Raw genomic sequence first — 27,344 nt, 5'->3', positions numbered from 1 at the left:
ATCGGAAGGGACTAGGGCCACAGGCCCCGAGAGAATTAAACCTATACTAAATCATCCCCTACCTATGACTTTAAGACAATTGAGAGGATTTTTGGGAATCACAGGTTACTTTCGCATTTGGATTCCAGGTTATGGAGAACTTGCCTGGCCTTTATATAAACTTATAGCTGAAACTCAGCAGGCCCAAGCCAACAAACTGGTTTGGTCTCCAGAAACTCAAAAGGCTTTTAAGGTTCTTCAGACTGCTCTCCTGCAAGCTCCAGCTCTGAGCTTGCCCACAGGGTCAGAATTTAATTTGTTTGTCACTGAAAGAAAAAGTGTGGCATTGGGAGTTTTGACACAACCCCGAGGGCCTCGCCAGCAACCTATTGCTTATCTAAGCAGAGAATTAGACGTAGTTTCACGTGGGTGGCCCCACTGCCTAAGAGTAATTGGGGCAGCGGCTTTATTAGCACCTGAAGCTTTAAAAATAATTAATGGACGAAACCTTACTGTCCTGACTTCTCATGATGTGAGTAGAATATTAAATTCTAAGGTTAATATTTGGATGACAGACAGTAAGCTTCTTAAGTATCAGTCATTGTTGTTAGAAGGACCAGTAACTAAGCTTAAAGTTTGTGGAAATCTAAATCCTGCCACTTTCCTTCCTGAGAAGGAAAATGAAACACCTGACCACGATTGTTCTCAATTCCTAACTTTTAAACTATGCAGCTCGGGAGGATCTAAAGGATACCCCATTAGACAATCCTGACGTGGAAATATTTACAGATGGCAGTTCTTTTGTTCAGGATGGAAAGCGTAAAGCAGGTTACTCTGTGGTGACTGCTGAACAGGTTTTAGAAGCAAAATCTCTCCCCCAGGGAACCAGTGCTTAGTTAGCGGAGCTTGTGGCTCTGACCCAAGCTCTAGAGTTAAGCAAAGGGCAGCGGATGGGCCTGATAATCTATGTGAGTCTACTTCTGCTGACTCCAAAAATCCTGAGTCTGCCGCTTGATCCTCAAGACAATGCCTTCCTGTCCTGGGATCACTCCTACACTGCATGCCACAATCGGTCTAACTGCTGGGTCTGTAGAGCACTCCCCTCTTCATCAGTGGAAGGCTTCCGGAGGTGGACATCTCCACTTCAAGGAAAAGACTTTCTCCAAGTCTGTGAATACCTTCGACAACAATCACATGCGATGCCTCTTCTTCATCTGATGACATCTACCAACCCTAAAATGGACTGGTGCAACACTTTGCACTTTAACTATGGACATAATGTGACTTTTAATTTTGATTCTGAATGTTGTGTTTTTGCTGTTTGCTCCCTGCATCTGTAACTGTATAACTGGATTTGTTTCTAGCGGCATGAAAGCTTTTAAGTTACAAATGATTGCTCAAACTCCTGCTACTGTTGCAACTTCCTCCAGCTACTATTTGGGGCCCCTGGATCAGATATCCTCAATATGAGGATTAGGAGAATATTTTGCCTCACCAATTTAGGGACAACGCCCCTTGTCAGCTCGGAAGCAGTTATGGAACGAGAACGACGCCCCTTTCCCTAGGCAACATAATTCTCCTAAAAGAAAAGGGGGGAATGAAAGTCATTTCCTAGGCAGGTTGATAGGGAGTCCAAGTTTGAATAAAACCATGTGTTTGAATTGATGTTTGTAAAGCAACACCAGAGACAGCAGCAGCAGTGCAAATAGCTATTAATCCCAAAATGCCAAAAATCAGCCGTCCAGTGAACCGTTTAGATCGCCGGAGCAATTTAGTAAGTAACTGGGAAGCAAGTCCAGCCATGGGACCTTCTTCCTAGGGCCGCTGGAGATTTATTGGTAACCACAGATTATGTCGAGATCGAAGAATCAAAAGGGAGTCATTTCTCAAGGAAATAGAGGAGTTAAGACAAGTATATAATTTACAATTTATGCAAGTTACAGAATGTAAAGTCTGATTGAATTGTAAATTTCCTATAGTTACAACAAAAGGAAGTGGAACATAGGCTTGTATAAAATATGGTTGATCATAGTGAAAGAAATAATTGCTATGGCTGTGATTAGTCCCTGTGAAATGTCCAGTCCAAGTCCCCAGTTCCTCGGTGCTTGTAGCAAGTTTCCAGATGTCCCATTGTTCAGGCCCAATCTGTTTATCAAGGAAGATTCGAGAACGAGGTGGGGCCATTCCACTGTCAAGTCACCCAAGAAGTCCTCTGTCATGGTAATGCTCCATTGTATTCGCAACCTTCTGTTATTTGAGTAACATAATCACACACAGTGTTGTTAATATCATTTGAGCAGTTAGATAACCATATACCATGAGGTCCCCAATCGACAATTGTATGATTAGCCATAAACATTAATTTTCCTGATTTGGCCTGACATTTGTCTCAGTGAACAGGAATATATTTAAAGTTCTTATTAGTAAACACTTTGCATCGTGTTCTTTGTTCTTTCCCTAACTCTTTCCCTAAAGTTTCAGTAGTTTAAACATGGTTTACGGACAAAGAAGGGGTAGTAAATAATCCAAGCAGTGTCCAAAAGTCCTCTTTTAGAGGCAGGGCGAAAGCCCAAGTTTGTCAGCTAACATTTATGCATGATTCTGTTGGGCCCATATACAAAGGAAGGACTTCATAACCTAGAGAGTTATTAATTAGTTTTTCTTCTTTTTTAGGATGAGAGGGCCCCTCCAAGTTCCAAGGAAGGGGCATATGTGTTGAGTCATTATTGGATATGATTGGTCTTATATCTGTCCATTTTATAACCTATAATAAAAAAGGGGGGTTAGGTATATAAGCCCAATAATTGTGATCAATCGAGTCAGCCTGAGCAGGGGAAGTAAAAGCAAGCAAAGCAAGCATAGTGAAGAAAAATATTTTCAGGATTCTGAGGCATTCCCTGTTGAGAAATCAGATTTTCAGCTTCATTAGTAAGGGTATTTATTTGTCCCCAAGTAGGGAGATCATAAGTTCGGTGACGTCGAGTGCGGCATTTTTTTGAAATTTTTAACATCGCCATGGCTTGTATTGGAATTCCTTCCTCCTGAGGTTTTTGTTGTATCATCTCTAGTCTGAATGTTGGGGGCCCCCTTAGGTTGAATCTTCTGAAGAGGAAGTCCTATGAGTTCGTTGGATCCATCTGGAGAAATAGAAGCATACCCCTTTCCCTGCAAGATTAGTTTCTTAGGTTTCTATTGATTAGTTAATCCGTCTTGCTATCAAATGGGCAAAGGAACGGAGGTGTCCTTTAATGTTTCAAAATGTTTTTCTGCTTTAGTCAAAACATCTTGCGGTAAGTTTAAAAATTTTAAAACAAATAAACCTATATTAACAATGGTTGTAGAAAGAAAGGAAAGCGATAATGATGAAAACATTCTTAGGAAATATTTCAGTCCAAAAGAAAAAAAAAATCATCTAGAAATCTGTTTGGGACTGGAGTTTGGCTGTGGTTTTGAATTAATGGGTTGATTTTCTCTTCATTCAGTATATACATTTTTCCTGATATAAAAAGAAATGGGATCTAACTGTGTTTTAAGTGGTTTGTGTTATTTGGGGCAAAGGATTAGGAGCAAACATTCAAATATTTTTTCCTAAGTGAAATTATTGAAAAGCTGATGTAAAACAACTTGACAAATGAAATGTTGTTCATATTTAAATATATTTGACCTTGTCCTTAGAAAAGAAATGCAGCCTGGCAGCTGTTGAATCTCTCTGTTTAGTGTGTCAAGGAAGATGATTATACTTACAAGACAGACCTGAAAAGAAGGTGAATATTTTGCATTTTTGATACTCTTAGGAACAAATAACTTATTCGGCAAATGGTGTCCTTTTTATGTTGTTTTTGTTTTGTATTGTGAAATAGGCAATGAAGTTGATGTTATTTTGTTTTAAGAATCGTATAGACTGGAAACAGAAATAAAGTTATATTAATACTAGATATAGGCTTAAGGAATATATTGCATTAGAATCTAGTAAAGTCTGCTCTGGATAAGGAAGATAAAAGTGTTCCTGTGTATTTTTCTTATTTAATTTTTCTATTTGTAGCTTCAGTGTGTAATGTGTTTGTTTAATTATGTCTTGTGTTTGTGGATTATAAGGAATGTTTGTAATCTGTTTAACAGAGAATGAATATAAAAATTGAATTGTTTAGAAATATAGGTAGGGCCATTGTCTGTTTTTATAGAATTAGGTGTTCTCATTATTACAAAGTAAGCTAATAGGTGGGTTATAACATGCTGTGTAGTTTCAATTCTTTCATTTGTCATAAACCCTTTTTATATTTTTGTATTCATCATTTTATTTGCCATTTCTTATATCTTTTTATTAAAAGCATATATCTTATTTTTCTTTAGCAACTATGAATTGTCTTGTATGTTAGTATTTTTATAGATTGGTGAATATATTTATTATATTATATATTATTTTATATATATTTATATTTATTAACAGTTTAAAATCTCTTTAGTTTATCTGTAAGAAAAACTTTTTGTAAGAAGAAGTTAGTGTTCAGTAATTAATGTTTTAAAATCTTATTTCATTTGGAAATGACCTAGCTATTTAACATATTTTTATTATTTAGCTTAGTATAACTCCAGAAACTTAAGTTACCCCAATCCTAAGAGATTATTTTAGATTATAATAATAGATTATTCTATTAAAATATAATTTTTAAGAGTTTATCTAAAAGTTTTCATCTTATTTATATATTTTTATATATATATATAAAAAGTTACCCTTTTGTTGACAAATTTAGTTTACCTTAAACCTAGGCATAATAAAAGTATTACATAGTGTTGATGATCTAAGACATGTCTTAATTAGATTAGCAAACAATTATATTTAAATTATATATTTATATTTAAATAAACATTATAGTTAATATTGAATATTTTTCAATTCATGTTAACTTAACTTTAAATAGAGCTTATTAACTTCATATTATCCAAAAACAAAGACATATATTGAGACATAGATAATTTTAGGTAGATAGGTATAGTTTTCTGCTTGAAATTTAAAATCTCTTTTTGTTTTTTTTTTATTTATTATTTTTTTATTTTTATTTTTATTTTTTTGAGTTTCACCAATTCGTTTATGGCTGGAGTCATAGATAGAGTGGGCTGTGTATCCCAAGGACATGATAAGAGTTAATTTTAGGTTTTTTCTTAGGCCTGTTTTTGTTTCCCAGGCAGAATTGGAGCTTCAAAAAAGTATTTTAACAAGTTAACTTTTTCCTAACTGCATGTGTAAGAAGAATCGGTTTTGTAATTTCAAAAAAGATTTTATTTTAATCAGTTTTCTCTGGAGTCCAAAGAATATTATGGCCATTCAATGTCAAAAATATAATTTCTTCTTTTTGTAGTTATATTATTAATGATATGTGCATGAGGGAATTGCTATCACATTGGATGTAAAGCCTTGGCTATAAAATTTTGACAAACATTAGGACTGTTAAGCATACCTTGAGGTAACATAGTCTATTGAAATCTTTTATGAGGCCCTTTGTGATTAGGATAAGGGAGAGAGAAAGTGAATTTCTCCCGGTCTAAAGAGTGTAAAGGTATATTAAAAAAGCAATCTTATAAATCAGTAATAATTGTGTGCCAATTTTGAGGAACAGCAGTAGGTGATGGGATCCCTGGTTGTAATGCATCTATAGGTTTCATAGATGCGTTAACTTTTCTAAGGTCTGTTAAGAGACACCATTTGTTAGATTTCTTCTTTATAATAAAAACAGGAGAGTTCTAAGGAGAGTAAGATTCCTTGATATGTTTCAATTCTAATTGTGTGTCTATAAGTTCTTCAGTAGCCTGTAATTTATCTTTTGTAAGGGGCCATTGTTCTGTCCAAATAGGCTCGTCATTCTTCCAAGTTATTTTAATAATTGTTTTGTTTGTTAAATGAGCAGTGGCCCTTAGGAAAAATGAGGAACATATATCTGAGTTTGCCACTGCATAAGTAAGTCCCTTCCTATTAGATTTAGGGGTGCATTTATCACATAAGGTCTTAATGTTGCAGGCTGGCCTTTTGGTCCTTCATATGGGTAGATTTGAATATTTTGATAAACTTCTTGTACTTTGATTTGAGAAATTTCTGCAATTTGGTAAGAGATTTTTTTGTATAGGCCAGGATTTGGGCCATAAGTGTTTGGAAATAATAGTAATACTAGATCCAGTGTCGAGGAGACCAGAAAATCTTTCACCATTAATTTTGGTATTTATATTTGGTCAGGCATATTTAGATACCAATGATGTCCATAAAGATTATTTTTGATCTGTACTGCTGAACCCATTTGTCCGTACATTATTAGAGGAGTTAATAGAAATGTAAGGCTTAAAGCTCAACATTCAGAAAATGAAGATCATGGCATCTGGTCCCATCACTTCATGGAAAATAGATGGGGAAACAGCAGAAACAATGTCAGACTTTATTTTTCGGGGCTCCAAAATCACTGCAGATGGTGACTGCAGCCATAAAATTAAAAGACGCTTACTCCTTGGAAGGAAAGTTATGACCAACCTAGATAGCATATTCAAAAGCAGAGACATTACTTTGCCAACAAACGTTCATCTAGTCAAGGCTATGGTTTTTCCTGGGTCATGTATGGATGTGGGAGTTCGACTGTGAAGAAGGCTGAGCACCGAAGAATTGATGCCTTTGAACTGTGGTGTTGGAGAAGACTCTTGAGAGTCCCTTGGACTGCAAGGAGATCCAGCCAGTCCATTCTGAAGGAGATCAGCCCTGGGATTTCTTTGGAAGGAATGATGCTGAAGCTGAAACTCCAGCACTTTGGCCACCTCATGCGAAGAGTTGACTCATTGGAAAAGACCCTGATGCTGGGAGGGATTGGGGGCAGGAGGAGAAGGGGACGACAGAGGATGAGATGGCTGGATGGCATCATGGCCTCGATGGACGTGAGTCTGAGTGAACTCCGGGAGTTGGTGATGGACAGGGAGGCCTGGCGTGCTGCAATTCATGGGGTCACAAAGAGTCGGACACAACTGAGCGACTGAACTGATGGCAAAAGAAGTAATTGAGCAATTTTGTCCCCCTTTTTGAATTGCCATAGAATTTGCGATGACATCATAATTTGAATCTCTCCTTTATAATTTTAATCAATTATTCCAGGGTAAACAGCAATTCCTTTAGAAACCAAACTAGATTGGCCAAATAAAAGACTGAAGGTTTGTGGGGGCGGGGGTCCAAAAAGTCCAGTAGGTACTCTAGAAGGGACTGCTTGAGGGCAAAGGAAAAAATCATTTAGGGCTGGTATATTGACTCCAGCATTGCCAGATGTTGAGGGTTTGAAGGAAATGATAGAATTTGCCCCTGGTTTTTGTTGTAGGAGACCTGGGGGTGTCCCCTGTTTGGAGTTTCTTGGAATAGGTTTTCCTTCAATATCAAATTTAGATTTACAGTCTTTGGCCCAATGCATTCTTCTATGGCAGCGAGGGCAAATTCTTGGAGATTTTTTATTAGCATTCTTAAGGTACTCCCTTTTTAAATGGTTTTTATCTCTACATGTAAAGCATCCTTCATTTCCCTTTCTAAAGGTAGTAGCCATTGGCTTAGTTAGCATTTGCATCTTTTGAGTTTTTGATCCTAGATTGCGATAAGCCTTCAAATAATCAGTAATAGCTGCAGTCTCATGAACTGCAGCCATAGCTCTTTGACATTCCTGATTTGCATTCTCATAAGCAAGTAATTTCTCTAGCTGTTTCTTGGTTTCTTCTCCGATTACAGTATGGGAAATAGCAGTTTTTAATCTAGCAAAAAAATTAGCATAGCTTTCATTAGGTTCCAACAAAGGAGAGACTTTTGGAGTGGCGCCTGTTGGCAGAGGAGGAGCATATGGAGCAGCCAGGGCAGGGCTAGTAAAAAAATTTTGAAATATTTTATGTTGTTCTAATTGGGCCTTTTGTAAAGTTTCATCATCTAATTCATATTCATGCAATAAGTGTTCTGTCTGTTGTCGAATATTTGGAGGGCTAGAATTTACCTTGAAATGGCCAGAAATCAATTGGAATATTTTTTCCTTGCTTGGTGGCTCATCCAAATTTCTAAATCAAAACTGCCTTTATCAGGGAACCAAGGATTACATTTAACCACTGTTTGAAAGCAAGCCTCTATTCACTGGCGTGAAACCAAAAGTCCCTGAGCTTAAACAAATGGTGAAGTAAAGTAGAGAAATTATGGGGCTTTTCAGCCGTATAACTCGTGTCTGAGTACTTACCTACCTCAATAGGTCCTGAGTCCCTCCATCCAAAATGCCACGTATACCAGAGTCCCTGTTCTGGGGCGCCACTTGTTGGGGTCCTTTAATGGACCAGGATCTGGTGGTCCGGAGTCGATGATAAGAAGGTGAAAGAGAGAGCCAGAGAGAGAGAGAGAAAGAAAGACACGGGGACCAAGCTCTGATGGAGCAAATGTGCTTTAATGTTTTTTCTGTGTGTATATATAGGCTGTAACACAAGAAATTTCTTTCGACAATGATAAAGATCAGAAAACCAAATGTACATTTCCTTGTTACCAAGGAAACAAAGGATAATAATGGTCACAAGGTCAGGAGACAATCCGTATCTCAAGAAAAAGGGGGACGAGACTAAGCAGTCTTGTCATAAAGAGAATGTTTACTAAAGGAGACCCAAGCCTGTCGCACAGAGTGACCTCAGTCCTGAGAGCTGCGTGCACTTCTACTCGCCTCCGGCAGAGGCTGATAAGGAACAGAGGATTTATGAGAAACAGCACATAGGAATCCTCCGTTAAACATTCCCTGACACTCTGTGTGTTGTGTGTGCCTGTGTCCTGTGTGTGCTCTGTGTGCTCTGTGTGCTGTGTGCCTGTGTCCTGTGTGCGCCTGTGTGCTCTGTGTGCCTGTGTCCTGTGTGTGCTGTGTGCCTGTGTGCTCTGTGTGCCTGTGTCCTGTGTGCGCCTGTGTGCTGTGTGTGCCTGTGTCCTGTGTGTGCTGTGTGCCTGTGTGTTCTGTGTGCTCTCTGTTCTGTGTGTGCTCTGTGTGCTGTGTGTGCCTGCGTCCTGTGTGTGCTGTGTGCTCTGTGTGTGCTATGTGTGCTGTGTGTGCTCTGTGTGTTGTGTGCCTGTGTCCTGTGTGTTCTGTGTGCTCTGTGTGTGGTCTGTGTGCCCTGTGGGCTCTGTGTGCTGGGTGTGCTCTGTGTGCCTGTGTGCTGTGTGTGCTCTGTGCGCTGTGTGTCCTGTGTGTGCTCTGTGTGCTGTGTGTGCTCTGTGTGCCTGTGTGCTCTGTGCTGTGTGTGCTGTGTGTGCTGTGTGTGCCTGTGTGCTCTGTGTGCCTGTGTGCTCTGTGTGCTGTGTGTGCTCTGTGTGCTCTGTGTGCCTGTGTGCTCTGTGTGCTCTGTGTGCTCTCTGTTCTGTGTGTGGTCTGTGTGGTCTGTGTGCCTGTGTGCTGTGTGTGCCTGTGTGCTCTGTGTGCTCTCTGTTCTGTGTGTGGTCTGTGTGGTCTGTGTGCCTGTGTGCTGTGTGTGCCTGTGTGCTCTGTGCGCTGTGTGTCCTGTGTGTGCTCTGTGTGCTGTGTGTGCTCTGTGTGCCTGTGTGCTCTGTGCTGTGTGTGCTGTGTGTGCTGTGTGTGCCTGTGTGCTCTGTGTGCCTGTGTGCTCTGTGTGCTGTGTGTGCCTGTGTCCTGTGTGTGCTGTGTGCTCTGTGTGTGCTCTGTGTGCTGTGTGTGCTCTGTGTGCCTGTGTGCTCTGTGCTGTGTGTGCTGTGTGTGCTCTGTGTGCTGTGTGTGCTCTGTGTGCTCTGTGTGCTCTCTGTTCTGTGTGTGGTCTGTGTGGTCTGTGTGCCTGTGTGCTGTGTGTGCCTGTGTGCTCTGTGTGCTCTCTGTTCTGTGTGTGGTCTGTGTGGTCTGTGTGCCTGTGTGTGCTGTGTGTGCCTGTGTGCTCTGTGTGCTGTGTGTGCCTGCGTCCTGTGTGTGCTGTGTGCTCTGTGTGTGCTCTGTGTGCCCTGTGTGCTCTGTGTGCCTGTGTGCTGTGTGTGCTCTGTGTGCTGTGTGTCCTGTGTGTGCTCTGTGTGCCCTGTGTGCTCTGTGTGCCTGTGTGCTCTGTGCTGCGTGTGCTCTGTGTGCTCTGTGTGCTGTGTGTGCTGTGTGTGCTCTGTGTGCTGTGTGTGCCTGTGTCCTGTGTGTGCTGTGTGCTCTGTGTGTGCTCTGTGTGCTATGTGTGCTGTGTGTGCCTGTGTCCTGTGTGTGCTGTGTGCTCTGTGTGTGCTGTGTGTGCTGTGTGTGCCTGTGTCCTGTGTGTGCTGTGTGCTCTGTGTGTGCTCTGTGTGCCCTGTGTGCTGTATGTGCCTGTGTGTGCTGTGTGCTCTGTGTGTGCTCTGTGTGCTCTGTGTGCTCTGTGTCCTGTGTGTGCTGTGTGCTCTGTGTGCTGTGTGTGCCTGTGTCCTGTGTGTGCTGTGTGCTCTGTGTGTGCTCTGTGTGCTCTGTGTGCCTGTGTCCTGTATGTGTTGTGTGCTCTGTGTGCTCTGTATGCTGTGTGTGCCTGTGTGCTCTGTGTGCCTGTGTGCTGTGTGTGCTCTTTGTGCTCTCTGTACCTGTGTGTGCTGTGAGGACACGTGTTCTCTGTGTGTGGTGTTGGTGTCCTATGCACAGGGTTGCTGGCCTCATGTGTGCGTGCTGTGTGCTCAGTGGAGCCATAGCACCGGGCATGCATGAGGGCATGGCCACAGCAGCCCTCCAGCTTCCTTTTCCCCCGTATGTTGCCCCACCCTGGGCCTGGCCCAGCCTGGGCTACAGTGGAGAGGGACCCACCAAGACGTGTGGGCGGCTTCTTTGGCCCCAAGGAAGCGAGCTATGGGCTGGGGACCCCGTGGGGGAGGAGCCACCCCTGCCCACCCGAAACAGGAAGATCTGGGCAGATTCCCCACCCACCTTCCTAGCCCCTCCTTCAGGCGGGGGCGGGGGCGTCCTCCGAGGGAGGAGGAGGCAACACCAGTGCTGTGCAAGGAGAGCCAATTCCTAGGGCTGCCCTCAGGGTCACAGGGCCTGGTCTCTGCTGGCCCCTCCACAGCCTGCCCTCCCTTGGAGGGTGCTGGCAGACGTGAAAACCCACTGGGAGCCGGCAACACTCACCCAGGATCCCTCGATCTCTGGTGAAGGGAGGGGAACCAGGGGCTCCTCTGTGACTGCAGTGAGGCTGAGCGGCCAGCCTCCCCCAGAAAGGGGCTGCCAAGCTCAGCCGGGACAGGGCTGTAGGGGAGGGAACTGGGCAGAGGTGGGACAAATTTGAAGGCCGGGACCCCCAGGAACTGAAGTTGGTGCCCTAACCATGCTGGTGATAACAGCTGAGTTGGGAAGTAGAATTAAAAGCACAGTCTCCTGCAAACTCAGAGCACCTCCGTGAGTGGATCGTGTTGTTGAATCGGCATTCACCGGAGTGCAGTGCGCACCACAGGCCGTCTGCTCAGCTGAGAGACAGCAGAACCAGCTGGGTCCTCTGCTCACACGGCTTCTTCAGATCCACGGTAACTGGCCGCGCACTTGACCTGAAGCACTGACACTAGGTGACCCCAAATTCACCTTGTAAAGGATTCAACGCCATCCCAAGTTAGCTCAGTTCTCAAGAGAGGATTCACCATGACCAGTTTTCTAAAGTGATTGTTCCAAGAAATGAGACACAAGAAAGTCCTTTCCTTTCTTGCTCCAGGAAGAACAGGTTTTTGCCTTGTTTTAATGTGTGCCCCTTACGTGCAGGGAGCAAGGACTCTCTGCCTTCCTCTGTGCTTGCCTTACTGCTCAGGGCCGCTCAAAGAAGGCAGGGTCACTCTCCCATCTAATCAAATCAAGCGCATTTCCACTTGACATGCTATTTCTTTTTGCAACTCAGTGCTTCCATTACCTAAATAACTCTCCTTCCTATAGAGAGTTCTATTAATAATAAACCATCTGAAAAATAAATGCCATAAACTGGGTGGGGCTTTGGCCCTAAAGCAGAAACGGATAGAATCAAAAATATCACGTACGTGCCACACAGCAAGAATTTATATGTGTTGGTCATAATGAAACCAACTGGTGTCATTCTAGAGGGCTCCGAAGCACTCCAGCACCATAGTCCTTGATGTCTCAGCACAGAAAAGAATTCAGCAAGAGGCCAAGTAATAGATAAAAAGTGATTTATTAGAATAGGACACTTGTGAGGTTTATAAGGGGGTGGATGAGAAAAGCAGCACCCTGAGAACTTACTGAGCTACAGTTCTATAATCAAAAGAAAAATATAGATGGGGTGGGGGTGGCAATGGGGGAGGGGGAATGGGAAGACCCTCTTTCTCTTGAGCAGACATGCGTCCATCATCAGCTCCTCCTCCTGGTTAGGCAGGACAGTTTTCTCGTCCCTACATGGTCAAGCTAGGTCCACAAATTACTGTTTTTTATGTGTGCAGAGAGCATGGCTTAGGGGTCATTAATGTGCTGACCTCACAGGGCAGGACGTGAGACTCATGCCACCATTATTTCCTTGTTTGGAGGGCATGTCTTGTGTTTCTGTTGGATGGTTTTGTTGTTAAGCAAGCCTGCTTGGTTAAGCAAACCTGCTTTCTTGAGTAATCATTACTTACAGGGGCCTCCCATCGAGAAAAATCTACTTACAATCCCCTAGTAGGATTAACTATGTACTCATCTACTTATCCCTTTACTGTAGCCCTAAGAAATGCCCCCTGGACTTGAAGTCCTAACATTCCCACCAAATAAAATAACTCTCTACTTTCATGTTGTGACTATTTTTTAGTCAACAGTTTTGGTGACCACAAAGGGACCCAGAGTAGACTCCTCTCTTCCGCCTAAACTGCAAGAGGAGCTGGAGCCTTGGGGTCAGCAGAGGCCCCCTGTGCCCATCGGCCTCCTCAGGGTCCAGACAGATGGACAGAGTCTCTCCTGGTTCTCAGACCTCCTGTACTGATTGATGATCCTGAGTTTTGTTTGGTGGGCTACAGCAATTACCTGCCCTGCTCTGTTTAGTTTACCGAGGAATACAAAGGACTCTGTTGAAAGAAACCGAGTTTGCTCCATTGTAGGAGGCTGAACAGTCTATGCTGAGTAGTTGGGTAAGGGCCTGATCTGATGCTTTTCCTCAATTCATCTGCCTTAACAGAATTTGTTGGGATAAAAGTAAAGATATTCCATGAGAGCTTTGCTCTGAAGAAAAGGGACAACTCTCCTCCCCTGCCCATTAAGGTTTTCCCAGGTGACTGAGAAATTTATGGGGTTGAAGACTGAGTCCTCAAAACATGCAGTGGTCACACAGGCAAAGCCACTCATTAATTCGCCCTGGGGCTGCAAATAAGAACTGGCCATTCATTCAGCAATTTGAGCAACCATGGTGGTCTTAGACTGCCAGAGATAGACTCTGAGACACGTAAGATGAGCTACAAGGCCTGTGGGGTGACTCCTGGAAGAATCAAGCTCACAAGCAGCACACAGGCCCATAATCTCACAAGTAATTTTATCCCTGACTAATTCAACATAAAATGTGAAACAGAGTCTCTCAAAAACAAAACAAGAGGCAGCAGACAATCAACCTCTGACTAATCAACATCTCAGCCAGAGTAATGTACAATATATATGGAGCTCATACTTGCAAGTACCTAGTTGGTGGTGGTGGTGGTGGTGTTCAGTTGCTAAGTCACGTCTGACTCTTTGCAACCCCATGAACTACAGCACGTCAAGCTTCCCTGTCCTTCACTAACTCCCAGACTTTCAAACTCATGTCTATTGAGTCAGTGATACCACCCAACCATCTCATCCTCTGTTGTTCCCTTCTCCTGCTCTCAATCTTTCCCAGCACCAGGGTCTTTTCCAATGAGTCGGCTCTTGGCATAGGTGGCCAAAGTATTGGAGCTTCAGCTTCAGCATCAGACCTTCCAATGAAATTTCAGGATTGATTTTCTTTAGGATTGACTGGTTTGATCTCCTTGCAGTCCAAGGGACTTTCAAGAGTCTTCTCTGGTATCAAAGTTCAAAAGCATCAATTCTTCAGCACTAAGCCTTCTTTATGGTCCAACTCTCACATCCATAGATGACTACTGGAAAAACTAGCTTTGACCATATGGCCCTTTGTTGGCAAAGTGATGTCTCTGCTTTTTAATACGCTGTCTAGGTATTTAATATGCTGTGTTGTCAAAGCTTTCCTTCCAAGGAGCAAGCATTTTTAAATATCATGGCATCACCATCTGCAGAGATTTTGGAGCCCAAGAAAATAAAGTCTCTCACTACTTCTACTTTTTCCATGAAGTGATGGGACTAGATACCAAGATTTTAGTTTTTTAATGTTGAGTTTTAAGCCAGCTTTTTCACTTTCCTCTTTCCCCTTCATCAACAGGCTCTTTAGTTCTTCTTACTTTCTGCCATTAGGTTGATATCATCTGCATATCTGGCTCAGTCTCTTGTGGGGGTCAGTGCTTCATTTCCTGGGTCCTGGTGCACACAAGGTTTTGTTTGTGCCCTCCAAGAGTTTCTGGTGGGCAAAAAAGGTCTTAATGACCCAGATAACCATGATGATGTGGTCACTCGTTAGAGCCAGACATACTGGAATGGGAAGTCAAGTGGGCCTTAGGAACCATTACTACAAACAAAGCTAGTGGAAGTAATGGAATTCCAGCTGAGCTATTTAAAATCCTAAAAGATGATGCTGTGAAAGTGCTGCACTCAATATGCCAGCAAATTTGGAAAACTCAACAGAGGCCACAGGACTGGAAAAGGCCAGTTTTCATTCCAATCCCAAAGAAGGGTAATGCCAAAGAATGTTCAAACTACGGAACAATTGCACTCATTTCACACGCTAGCAAGATAATGCTCAAAATCCTTCAAGCTAGCCTTCAGCAGTACCTGAACTGAGAAATTCCAGATGTACAAGCTGGATTTAGAAAAGGCAGAAGAACCAGATATCAAATTGTCAACATCCACTGGATCATAGAGAAAGCAAGAGAATTACAGAAAAATATTTACTTCTGCTTCACTGACTGTGCTAAAGCCTGTGATTGTGTGGATGACAACAAACTGTGGGAAATTCTTCAAGAGATGGGAATACCGGACCACCTTACCTACCTCCTGAGAAACGTGTATGCAGGTCAAGAAGCAACAATCAGAACCAAACATGGAACAATGGACTGGTTCAAAATTGGGAAAAGAGTACATCATGGCCATATATTGTCACCCTGCTTATTTAATTCCTATGCAGCTTATATCATGCAAAATGCTGGGCTGGATGAATCACAAGCTGGAATCAAAACTTCCAGAAATATCAACAACCTCAGATATGCAGATAAAACCACCCTAAGGGTAGAAAGTGAAGAAGAACTAAAGAACCTCTTGAGGAGGGTGAAAAAGGAGAATGAAAAAGCTGGCTTAAAACTGAACATTAGAAAACTAGGATCATGGCATCCAGTCCCATCATTTCATGGTAAATTTTGTTGCTCAGTCACTCAGTCATGTTTGACTCTTTGCAATCCCATGGACTGCAGCATGTCAGGCTTCATTCACCTTCACCATCTCACAGAGCTTGCTCAAACTCATGTCCACTGAGTCTGTGATGCCATCCAACCATCTCATCCTCTGTCATCCGTTTCTCCTCCTGCCTTCAATCTTTCCCAGGATTAGGGTCTTTTCTAATGAGTCGGCTCTTTGAACCAGGTGGCCCAAGTACTGGAGCTTCAGCTTCAGCGTCAGTCCTTCCAATGAAAATTCAGGACTGATTTCTTTTAGAATTGACTAGTTTGATCTCTTTGCAGTCCAAAGGACTCTCAAGAGTCTTCTCCAACACCACAGTTCAAAAGCATCAATTCTTCAGTGTTCAGACTTCTTTATGGTCCAATTCTCACATCCATACATGACTACTAGAAAAACCAGATCTTTGACTAGACGTACCTTTGTCAGCAAACAATGTCTCTGCTTTTTAATACGCTGTCTAGGTTTGTCATAGCTTTTTTTCTAAGGAGCAAGTTCTTTTAATTTCATGGCTGCAGTCAACATCTGGCAAATAGAAGGGGGGGAAATGGAAACACTGGCAGATTTTATTTTCTTGGACTCCAAAATCACTGTGGACAGTGACTGCAGCCATGAATTAAAAGACGCTCGCTCCTTGCAAGGAAAACTATGACAAACAAACACCATATTAAAAAGCAGAGACATCCACTTTGCCGACAAAGGTCTGCATAGTCAAAGCTATGGTTTTCCCAGTAGTCATGCACAGATGTGAGAGCTGGACCATAAAGAAGGCTGAGCACCTAGAACTGATGGTTTCAAGCTGCGACGATGAAGAAGACTCTTGAGAGTCCTTTGGACTGAAAGGAGATCAAACCAGTCAATTCTACAGGAAATCAACCCTGAATATTCATTGGAAGGACTGATACTGAAGCTGAAGCTCCAGTACTTTGGCCACCTGATGTGAAGAGCCAACTCATTGGAAAAGACCCTGATGCTGGGAAAGACTGAAGGCAGGAGGAGAAGGGGATGACAAAGGATGAGATGGTTGGATGGCATCACCGACTCAATGGACGTGAGTCTGAGCAAACTCCGGGAGACAGTGAAGGACAGGAAAGTCTGGCATACTGCGGTCCATGGGGTCACAGAGTCAGACACACCTAGCAACTGAACAATAACAACTACATACATAGAAAAGAGCTAAATTCCTTAACTTGGAATATCTGCTTTTCTTTAATTAAAAATAATCTTTTGAAGTTCAGACTACCTGCCCTTTGTTCCAAATTTCTATATAACATGGCACACACACACCCCTCGCCACCTTCATGGAGTTCTCTCAGGGTCACTTGAGATGCAGACACCCAGGCTTCCTGCCAAATAAAACAGAATTCTCAACTTTCAGGTTGTGAATATCCTTTAAGTCCACAGGAGGGAGGGGAGAGGGGAAGCAGAGAGAGAGGCAGATGTATCCTCAGCATGTCTAGACGCAGAAGCGGGAAACACACACCTGGCCCCTCCAGCAGGTGTCAGGTGGGCAAGCAGCAAGTCCCCAGAGCAAGAGGTTGAAAGAAGGAGCCTGAGTCACCCCCGCCCCACCTCCCAGGGGTGGGTGAGCCTTTAGGAAAGCCCCCTGGCATAAGTTTGGTTGATGAGCCTGGCTATACCAAGCCTATGGATACCAGGCCTGGATATAGACCCAGAACTGCCATGGGTTCAAGGGCATGGCCTTCTGAGTGCAGCAGGCTAATTAGGTCACCCCACCCCCACCCTATCAGACAAGTCCGACTGGAGTATAGGCTGAAACCAAGCATCAAGCTCAAGGGAACCAGCTGGCCTCTTGGCCTCAGTTTTCAGGTTATGGTGAGTGTGGCCAGAGCTGGTGCAGTCCCTGCTCCCCAGACCTGAGGCCCAGAAGGAAACTAACCAAGAGCCACGGCCTACGGCATGTCCCTGGGCCCCAGCGCTGTGTAGTTCCCAAGGATGGCATCACACCTGAACTGTGACATCTCAGGACACACAGCACCTCACCTTCAGCGTCTAAGGAAAAAGCCCCAGAAGCCTCTCCAAGTTGATCTGTCCCACTCTCCTGTCACTTGGACATCACAGAAGACCACAGAAGAAGCGGAGCCCCGGCAGAACTGTGCACACACAGCCCACTCACCAGACAATCACACACACTTACATCCACGCATAATCACATGGTGCCCAGGGTACCCCGCCCCTGCCCAGAGGACTGGGCCCCTCTTACAGGGTCCCTCTTCCCACCCTGCCCCATCCTGACCACCCTGCCATCCTGCCTCAGCCCCTCCCTCTTGCCATCTCTCTCCACGGGTGTATGGTTAAGAAGACACTTCTCCTGTGCCCTATCCCCATCCCCCAACCCCGTCACCACAAACGTCACCCAGAAAGGATGCAAGGAAAAAAAAAAGAAGAAAAAAAAAAAAAAAAACAGCTCCAACAGGAAATGTGCTGCGAAAGTAAGAAGTGTGACTCCTGGGGGGGGCTCCACCTGGCAGCCCCATTGCAGGCAGGCAGGCGGATCGGGTCTCCATCCCCACCAGGGACAAGCAGGAGCAGGGCCGGGGCAACCGCAGAAGCTGACCTGGCTCACAGGCCCGGGAGGCGTCGGGCCAGAGCCGCACACCGTGGATGCTCCGTGAACGGTTGTTGAAGGAAAGGCAGTTATTGGCACCGGAGACAGAACACCAGAAAGGCAGTGACGCCAAACCCAGGAGAGCCCGCTTCACTAAGGATGGCCGGGGGCCTCTGGACTCCGCTGGGAGGGTTAGGTTTGGCTGGCTTTGGGACCCAGCCCACCCCAGCCGGCTGCAGCGGAGCACCCAGGAGGCTAATGAGTCCTCCTGGGCGGAGGGTTTAGACGCCGGTGTGGCCGGGATCTCCAGCCGGTCCGCACTGTGGTGCACAACCACCGCCCCGAAACCCCCTCCTCCACCCCTGGATCCTCATCCTGTCACCTCCCCCCACCATGGGACGGCTGACGGCCGGCGCGGGGAAGGCCTCCTATCAGCCTCCTGGCCGCCCGCACCCGACTCTGAAAAAGGGGTTCTGGGCACCGCCGCCTCGGCCTCCTTGGCCGCCTCGCCTCCCCCGTGTTCCACCGGAAAAGTGTCGCGCCACCTGTGGGCCTCCCCCACCCCTGCCCGGGCTGCCGGGAGTGCGCGCGACGCCCCCGCCCCCTCCCCGGGGGACCAGACTGAACCGCCGCGGCTGGCGCTGCGCCGGGGAGCGGGGCCGGCGGGCGGGGCCTGGGCCGCAAGCCGCGCCTCTCGCGCTCGAGCGCCGCTTCTCCGGCCGGGACTGAGGGCTGCTGCGGGCTCCCGCTCCGGGGCAGTTTAGGCTGCGCCGCCAGGCCGGGGACCTGCGTCCGCTGGCGGTAAGTCAGGGCCCGGCCGACCCCGGCGGGCGGGGGCGCGGGTATGGGCCCTCCCAGGCGCGGAGGGGGAGCAGGCGAGTGGGGCGCTGGGCAGGCGGGAGGAACCTGCGGGAGGGAGGCTGGGGGTCGGGGTTGCGAGCAGCCCGGCCCCAGGGCTCGCCTGCCCGCCTGGCCTCCCCGCTCCCCGGCCCTCCCCAATATTTCCGACGGACGAGGGCGGGAGAGCATGGAGACTGCAGCGGGCGCCCTCCGGGGCTGGGTAGTCCAGGGTTGCGCAGGCGCCGGGGGCCCATCGCCCAACTCTAGGTTCCCCCACGACCCCTCACGTGGAAACTGGGGAGAGTCAGCCTTCCAGACTTGAGAGAGCTGGGATCTTGGCGGCTGGCAGGAAGGAGAGAGTTAATAGCCCCGGAGGGTGACCACGGGACGGGAGCCTGCCACTGGAAGAGGTGAAAGCACCTTGCTTGGCATAAATTATGCAAGCACTGGAGATGCCTAGGAGCCCACTCCCTGCGCTGGGCCGCCCTTCCTTCCCTGGGGCCCAGGACCAGCTCCTACCTCTCTTGCCGGCTCAGAGTGCCAGGCTTCGCCAGAGGTCAGCCCGGTCCGTGCGCCTGGCAGAGAAGTGCACATTCCGCGATTGGCCGAACCCCACCCCCCGCAAACCCACTGGCTCCTCTCAGGGCTCCCTTCCGCTTGACCCCACTAGTGTGGATGCGTTAGTGTCCAATGCCTGTACTCAGCCTGCTTGCGGGGAGGGGGAACCTGGCAGCAGTCAGTGATGATGCTGGCCGTGCCAGCCGGGGCCGGCGGCTGTGGGCACCAGAACTTCCTTCAGGACCGCTCGCTCGGAGCTCCTCCGGCGGGATTCTCACTTTATGGAGGAGGAGACCGAGACTCCTTTCTCCCTGAACTGCCTGCATCCGGGCACAGGCCCCAGGGGGGCCTGGTGCTGTTCTTGAACATCTGCGGCTCCTTCTCTGTGCCCCAGGACGTCAGGCCTTGCCCAGAGCTGGGCATGAGAGACCTGAAGCCCATTCTCCGGGTCGCCAACTGTTCCTCCAGCCCCTCCCAAAATCTGTCTTCTCCTTGACATTCTCCTTCCTCCCAGTGCCTAGGAACTAGTGCCCTCCCCCACCCACAGCTCTCCCCTTTAGAAAGCACCAGACTGCTCCTCCCACACCATGCCTGAAACAGAAGTCCAGAACCCCAGCTGGTCGCGTTCTGAGAGCTTTCTCCACCCCCTGCTAAGGATCTTTGCCCAAAGGAGTGTCCTGGCCAGCCCCCAGGGGCTCACCCCCGTCCGCCTGAGCCTGCGTCTATTCCCACTGGGGTGACTGGTGGCACACTGCTGGGTCCCCCTGAGCCCCCCTCCAGCCACCAAGAGCAGCAGATGCTCTGAGGTCCTTGTCTTCAGTGCTGCCCCTGGACAAATGGGAGAGCCCTGAACGGGCTCCCCCAGCACAGAAGCTGCCTGGGCGGATGCTCAGCTAGATAAGCCCTATGCCCCCAGCCCAGCTCTGGGACTCCATGGCAGGCATGGCGCTGGTCCCATGGAAAGTTCTGGATGCAGGTCAACTAATATTACCAGCCACTGTCCCTCCAGGGCCCTTGAACTCAAGAAATTGATAAGAGGCCAGATGAAAATTCCAAACAAGCCTTTATAGGTGCTGAAACTGCAGCACAAGGAAGCAAAAGCAAGAAGCAGGTGCCCTCACCCACTCCCGGAGAGGAGCTGCTTCCGTCCTGAAACGGAGAGACAACAGGGGCGGGTCTGTGGAGGGAAGCAGGAGGCGTAGTTCAGGTGGTCGGTCCCACTGCTTGGTGGTGTTGTGGAGGGGTCCTGAGCACCGCCCTGCTTGTTCTCCCAGCACCTCAAAAATGTAGTTTGTTTGTGACTTCTTGTATCCTTTTGCCCAAGGTGTGCATAGGCATTGTTATTTTTAGTCACTTACAGTTTCTTTGTATTGTGTTGCTCACTGGGATGTTTGTCCAGGTGCAAGCACTCTGGTAGAGGATCCCAGGTCCTAGCCTGTCTCACCCACACTGCCAGGACCACAGGCAGGGCCCACTCCCTTGGCCTCCCTTTCTGGGAGATTCTGAAAACCCTAATGAGTTCCCTTATCTGACCTCTAGCCCTCCTCCCCCAGCAACAAGTGCCACAGACTTGGGGAAGGTCTCAGCCAGGAGTCTGCGCTGAGTGAGAGGTGGGTTCGGAATGGAGCAGAAAGACCATCTGCACTCTGGCCTTGCTTCTGGCACCTCCCACCCCCCCATCTACAAAGTGGGGTCGCCAACTGTTCCCCCAGGGCCAACAGCTCTGACCCCATTGGGAGAAGCAAGGCCCGCCCCCCAGCACGCCATCTCATTGGAACAAGGCTGACTGCAGCTTCCTGAGAGCCCAGCAAGACCCCTGTCCCTCCAGAATGAAGGTCTTCCTGCCGTTGCTGCTGGCTGCCCTCCTGGGCGTGGAGCGAGGTGAGGTGCCCCGGGCCCCAGGCCTCCAAACTGGCCGTGGCCGTGTCACTGGTGCCACTCACTGCCTCCCCTGCCCCGACACTTGGACATTGCTGGAACCCCTCCAGGGCCAGGGTATGGTGTCCTTGTCCTTCCAGGTCTCCAGCCTGGGCCCCATGTACCATAGGGGCCCCATCAGTGCCTGCGCAAGAGGGGGTGCCCTCGAGCCTCTGGGTCGGGGCTGGGAGGGGGCACCGGAGGACTCCCCGGCATGAGACTGCATCCCTCCCCTGCAGCCCACTCCCTGGTGTGCTTCACCTGCCAGAATGTGAAAAGCAACTGGTATTGCCTGAAGCCGACCATCTGCTCCGACACAGACAGTTACTGTGTGACGGTCTCTGCATCCGCTGGCCTCAGTGAGTGCGGGTGCTGGGCGGCCAGGCTCCCCCCCCAGCCTCCCCCACCCCTCCTCCACTCACAGTCTCGTTTCCGGTGGCGCAGAGAACGTGGTGGACTTGGGCTACTCCCTGTACAAGTTCTGCTCCCCGATCTGCGGCTCCACGAGCCTCAACTTCGGCGTGGCGTCCATGGATACCTCCTGCTGCCAGAGCTTCCTGTGCAACATCAGCGCGGCGGGCCGCGGGCCGCGGGCCAGCACCCCTGTGCTGGTCCTGGGGCTCCTGCTCAGCCTGCTGGCGGCTCTGCTGCGGTTTGGACCCTGACTGCCCAGCCCGGCTCCCAAAACTCAGGAAGGAAGGAAAGCCCAGACCCAAGAGGATCTCAAAGCCGCCGCCTCTGACTCCTCACCCTGCTAGTCCCACCTTCTCAGCCCTGGGTCCCCACAGGCAGGCCTGGCCCCCTGTACCCACACCTGCAAGCTCCCCCTACCTCCAGGTCAGCCTTGCCACGGGGACCTGGGAACAAAGCCTGAGGATTCGGGAGTCAGAACCGAGTCCCAGGGACATGCTGGGAGGGGCTCCTAATCCCAGGCCCTCCCTGCCCCCAAGTGCAGAAGATGTGCTGTGTGGACAGGCGTGTGGTCCATGCGCCCAGCTGGGCATGTGTGAGTGTGTTTGGGGGAGGGGTGGGGGTCAGAAGCGTGTCTGGAGCCCCAAGCACCAGCACAGAGCCCCAGTCCCTGGTATCTCTGCACATGTCCTTGTATTTCACTCACTTAGAGGGTGGCCTTTGGGGAGACAGGGCTTCCCCTGTTCCCAGGTCTAGGCTACTGACCCAGGAATCTGTTCCTGCCCCAGATCCCACAGCTGCCCACCCCCTCCCTCCACCCCACACTCCTGCTGCTTCGCTGCCTCAAATAAACATGTTTCCACCTTTTCTGGCTCTGCTGTGGCTCTCAGCCTGAGACCACCCCTCCCGTCGGGGTCCTAGTGAGGTGGGCAGCAGAGCTCCAGAGCCTCAGGTGTAGAGGGGTCTGACGGTTCCCTGTGATGGGGCCCCACCCTGAAGCCCACTTGGAGGCCCTGGGGGAGCCGGGTCACCCAAGTTCATAGCTAGCTGCCCTCAGCTGGGTGGGATCATTTGATCCTCAGGACAGGACTGGAGTGGACAGGGAGACTGGGGCAGGGCAAGGGAGGTGGTAGCCCAGTTCTAGGTAGGAGGCAGGACCCTACAGAGGGAGGGATGGGATTGGAAGGGAGGAGACAGCCCCGCACTTTCTGGGACTTGGGTAGGGCTATCTGGGCCAGTCAGGCTGCAAAGGACACACAGCATGGATGGGTTGGGGGAGGCACACAGGAGCTGAGTAAGGGGGAGCAAGGCCCCTGTCCCAAGGGCGTGTGGGAGGGACTCCCCTGGAGAAGGGCTGAGGTGCTGCTCCCTGGGCGGCAGCCCTCCCTGCTCATGCCTACTCCCCGGCAAGCCCCACTGTGGTCTTCGGCCAGCCTTGGACCTCCAGGGTCTGCAATGGGGCCTGAGTTCTAAGCCAAGGGGATTCTTTGATTAGGCTGGTGGCCCAGGAGCAGTGGATCCAGGACTGCAGGGTGGCGGGAGTGAGCGCAGCAGAGCTCGGCCCGGGCCGGCCAGAAGCTCCTATGTGCTTGGGTCCAAAGTTCAAGGACCACTGTGCAGCAGGGCAGGGCAGTGGTCACTGCAGGGCTCAGATTCTGGCCCATGTCCTGGGCCCTGGTCACAGGGGCAGGTGAGCAGCTCAGCACAGACAGGCCCTGTGATGCCCACGAGGGCAGTGTCCTCGTTGCCACCAAGGAAGACTCCAGCCAACACTTGAGGTTGAGCACCAAGGCGATGATAGAGCTCCAGGGAAGGGCAGGAGGAGTCTGCCCTGAGAAATTGGGGTGGTCCAGCAGGATGGGGAGGGGAAGGAGATCCAGGCCCAGCCTACGTATTGTGCAAGGATCTAGAAGCACATTACAGCAGTCTGGTTGAGACTGGGGTGGTAAAAATATTGAGATTCATTTAGGGGTCAGACCAGTATTAAAAACCAAAACAAGAAACAAAGGAGAAAAAATCAGAATGTCCCCCAGGAATGCTGGTTACCCTGGAGTCCTGAGTCCTAAAAGCAGAAAGCTCAAGGACTTCCCTGGTGGTCCAGTCTGCACATGACTGCAAGGAGCACAGGTTTGATCCTTGGTTGGGGAACCAAGATTTCACATGCTACGTGGTGCGGCAAAAAAAAAAAAAAAAAAGCAAAACCAGAATGCTGCTCCCCACCAGTCCAGTTCCACAAGGATTAAATTGCAGCCCATTGCAGCCATCCAATGGGGAGAACAGGAAGAAGCCTTCTGTGCTTTGGACGTGCACCCCTAGATAGATGAGATGTGGGTCTAAGGAAAAATTTCAATGACCCCCAATTCTTGCATCTTCCCATACATCAGTTCAGTTCAGTCGCTCAGTGGTGTCCAACTCTTTGCGACCCCATGAATCGCAGCACACCATGCCTCCCTGTCCATCACCAACTCCCAGAGTTCACTCAGACTCACGTCCATCGAGTCAGTGATGCCATCCAGCCATCTCATGCTCTGTTGTCCCCTTCTCCTCCTGCCCACAATCCCTCCCAGCATCAGAGTCTTTTCCAATGAGTCAACTCTTCGCATGAGGTGGCCAAAGTGCTGGAGTTTCAGCTTCAGCATCATTCCTTCCAAAGAAATCCCAGGGCTGATCTCCTTCAGAATGGACTGGTTGGACCTCCTTGCAGTCCAAGGGACTCTCGAGAGTCTTCTCCAACACCACAGTTCAAAAGCATCAATTCTTCGGCGCTCAGCCTTCTTCACAGTCCAACTCTCACATCCATACATGACCACAGGAAAAACCATAGCCTTGGCTAGACGGACCTTTGTTGGCAAAGTAATGTCTCTGCTTTTGAATATGCTATCTAGGTTGGTCATAACTTTCCTTCCAAGGAGTAAGCGTCTTTTAATTTCATGGCTGCAGTCACCATATGCAGTGATTTTGGAGCCCCAAAAAATAAAGTCTGACACTGTTTCCACTGTTTCCCATCTATTTCCCATGAAGTGGTGGGACCGGATGCCATGATCTTCGTTTTCTGAATGTTGAGCTTTAAGCCAACTTTTTCCACTCTCCACTTTCACTTTCATCAAGAGGCTTTTTAGTTTCTCTGCACTTTCTGCCATAAGGGTGGTATCATCTGCATATCTGAGGTTATTGATATTTCTCCCGGCAATCTTGATTCCAGCTTGTGCTACTTCCCATACATAGAAAGCACTAAAATCATTAACATGAGATGTCTGTCTTTTGTGGTTAGCTGCAAGCTACCTGGTGCGAAGAGCCGACTGGTTGAGAAAGCCCCTAATGCTGGGAAAGATTGAGGGCAGGAAAAGGGGATGACAGAGGACGAGATGGTTAGATGGCATCACCGACTCATTGGATGAGCTCCGGGAGATAGTGAAGGACAGGTGTGAGGGTCACAGGCAGGAAGCCCAGGGGCCCAGAGGAAATAGGCCCCAAGTGTCAGACGTTTTCATCTCTCTCTTAAGCCGCAGGAGGAAACAAACTACAAGTGTCAATTTTTCCCTTCTCTATACAAAATTAAAAGGGGGTTTATTTTTAAATTCTGTGTTGCCATGATGATACCTGGTTCCAACTGAACTTAACTTTTCTCAAACCTTGAGCTAACCAATGCTTTTTCTTATGGAAATGTTTTCCTTAAGCTATGTTAAGCTATGTTAATAAACTATGTATTTACCCTAGACTCTCTTCGAGTCAGTTCCACCTAAGACTCAGAACCAATAATGACTCAACAAACCAGTATGTTTTACTCATACAAATGTTCTCCTAATCTATGTTAATGAAACCATATATTTGTATGGAAATCTGCCTTTCTTCAAGATTCGTATCAATCGTTTAATGGCCTGGGATGACTCACCTGGTGGCAATGTTATCTCAATACATGTTGTGGATGAGGGGCCTGGTGCCACTCTCTGAGTTTTGAGGCATTTCCTTTCTCTAATTAGCAGCCTGCTAGTAGGTATATGTAAAAGGCAATGGCAGCCCACTCCACTGTGCTTGCCTGGAGCATCCAATGGACAGAGGAGCTTGGCGGGCTACAGTCCGTGGGTTGCAGAGTCAGACACGACTGAGTGACTGAACAACACTTGACTACCTGTATCTACCAATCAAAAAAATTCATGTAGATCCTACTTCTCCCCTACCTTTTCAGAACATTTCCTCAGAGCTACTGAGAGGCCATCTCCCAGGCTAGAGTCCTCAGCAAAGTTCCAGAAAAAGACTGAAACTGTGTAAGCAGGTAGGTTAGGGAGTCCCTGGAGAAAGAGTCAGGAATGGCTTTCTTGACATAAGAAAAGCCATTTTGTGATCTAAGCCTGGCCACAGCGCTTGCCCTTGAACATGGTCAGTAATCAGTGATCTTCAGGGGACAAAGGAATGCTGGGACAGAGGAAAAGCAGTCAAACAAGAGTGCAGTGGTAATATAAAGCAGGGTCCTGGTTCCTCCTCAAGGGAAATACATGATAATATGTCTTTGAGTTCTGTAGGGCTTCCCAGGTGCCTCTAGTGGTAAACAACCCACTTGCCAATGCAGGAGATTAAGAGACTCAGGTTCTATCCCTGGGTTGGGAAGATCCCCTGGAGAAGGGTATGGCAACCCACTCCTGCATTCTTGCCTGGAGAATCCCATGGGCAGAGGAGTCTGGTGGGCTACAGTCCACAGGGTCCCAAAGAGTCAGACACGACTGAGCGACTAACACTTTCACTTTGGGCTATGTCATCCTTTTAAAGCTTGTGCCCTGCCCACTTCCCTCCTGTTTCGAGACCAGCAAGGCTGGGCAGTGGTGATGACAGGGACAGAGTGAAGAAATGAAGCAGGTGATTAAATAGTTACTCCCACTAAGGGGTCATAAGTAAAGAAAAAAGTATGGGAGACCTCTGTAAGTTAATGATCACTCAAGAAAGCAGGCTTGCTTAGCAACAAACCACACAACAGAAACACAAGACATGTCCCCAAACAATGGTGAAATGAGACTCACATCCTGTTAAATCGACTTTAAAACAACGCGTAACGTGAGAGTTTCAAGTGAAGTTTTTTATTTGGGGCAAAATGAGGACTGCAGCCCAGGAGACAGCACTTCGGAGAGCTCTGAGAGACTGCTCCAAAGAGGCAGGTGGGGAAAGATCAATATATATGTGATTTTGGTGAAAGGGAGTTCCTGCAATCAAGCACATATTTTTGCAGGTTTCGCTAGTCATGAGAAGCAGATGTCACCATAAGGGAATTTAGTGTTTTTCCAGATATGAGGAGATGCAAGAATTGGGTTGATAATATCAGCTCCTGAAAACATCTTACTGAAGAAGTGCCAATTTCCCGAGGGTACAGAATGCCTCATTCTTGATCTCCAATGTAAACTCCTTCAGGGAATGTTGGAGGTCAGCAGCCGCAGCAGCACATGCTTTAATCCTTGGAGACGCAAGTGCCAATTTGTAGTTGACAGTGACCGCCTTTTTGGCCTTTTTGCACATTTCCATAGCACCAGGACAATCCCAGTTCAACGATGTAGAAACAAGACTTCCCTGCCAGACGTGGATGAGGAGCTGATGAGGAGAGTTTGACATCTACTCAAGAATGAGTA

General features: G+C 48.0%; 1 protein-coding gene across 1 annotated transcript; it reads left to right on the top strand.

Moving 5' to 3' along the window:
* Window positions 1-18,594: 18,594 nt before the first annotated feature.
* On the top strand, window positions 18,595-22,599 carry LY6E (lymphocyte antigen 6 family member E). The gene is made up of 4 exons (XM_055546815.1): window positions 18,595-18,807; window positions 21,117-21,285; window positions 21,561-21,680; window positions 21,766-22,599. The coding sequence occupies exons 2-4, from the start codon at window positions 21,234-21,236 to the stop codon at window positions 21,984-21,986; spliced, it is 393 nt and encodes a 130-aa protein (XP_055402790.1). The 5' UTR covers window positions 18,595-18,807; window positions 21,117-21,233; the 3' UTR covers window positions 21,987-22,599.
* Window positions 22,600-27,344: the final 4,745 nt, after the last annotated feature.

This window comes from Bubalus kerabau, chromosome 14 (assembly GCF_029407905.1).
Source record: "Bubalus kerabau isolate K-KA32 ecotype Philippines breed swamp buffalo chromosome 14, PCC_UOA_SB_1v2, whole genome shotgun sequence".
Taxonomy (NCBI): Eukaryota; Metazoa; Chordata; class Mammalia; order Artiodactyla; family Bovidae; genus Bubalus; species Bubalus kerabau.
The sequence above is the reverse complement of the archived record's forward strand: the minus strand, read 5'-3'. Positions and strand labels throughout refer to the sequence as shown.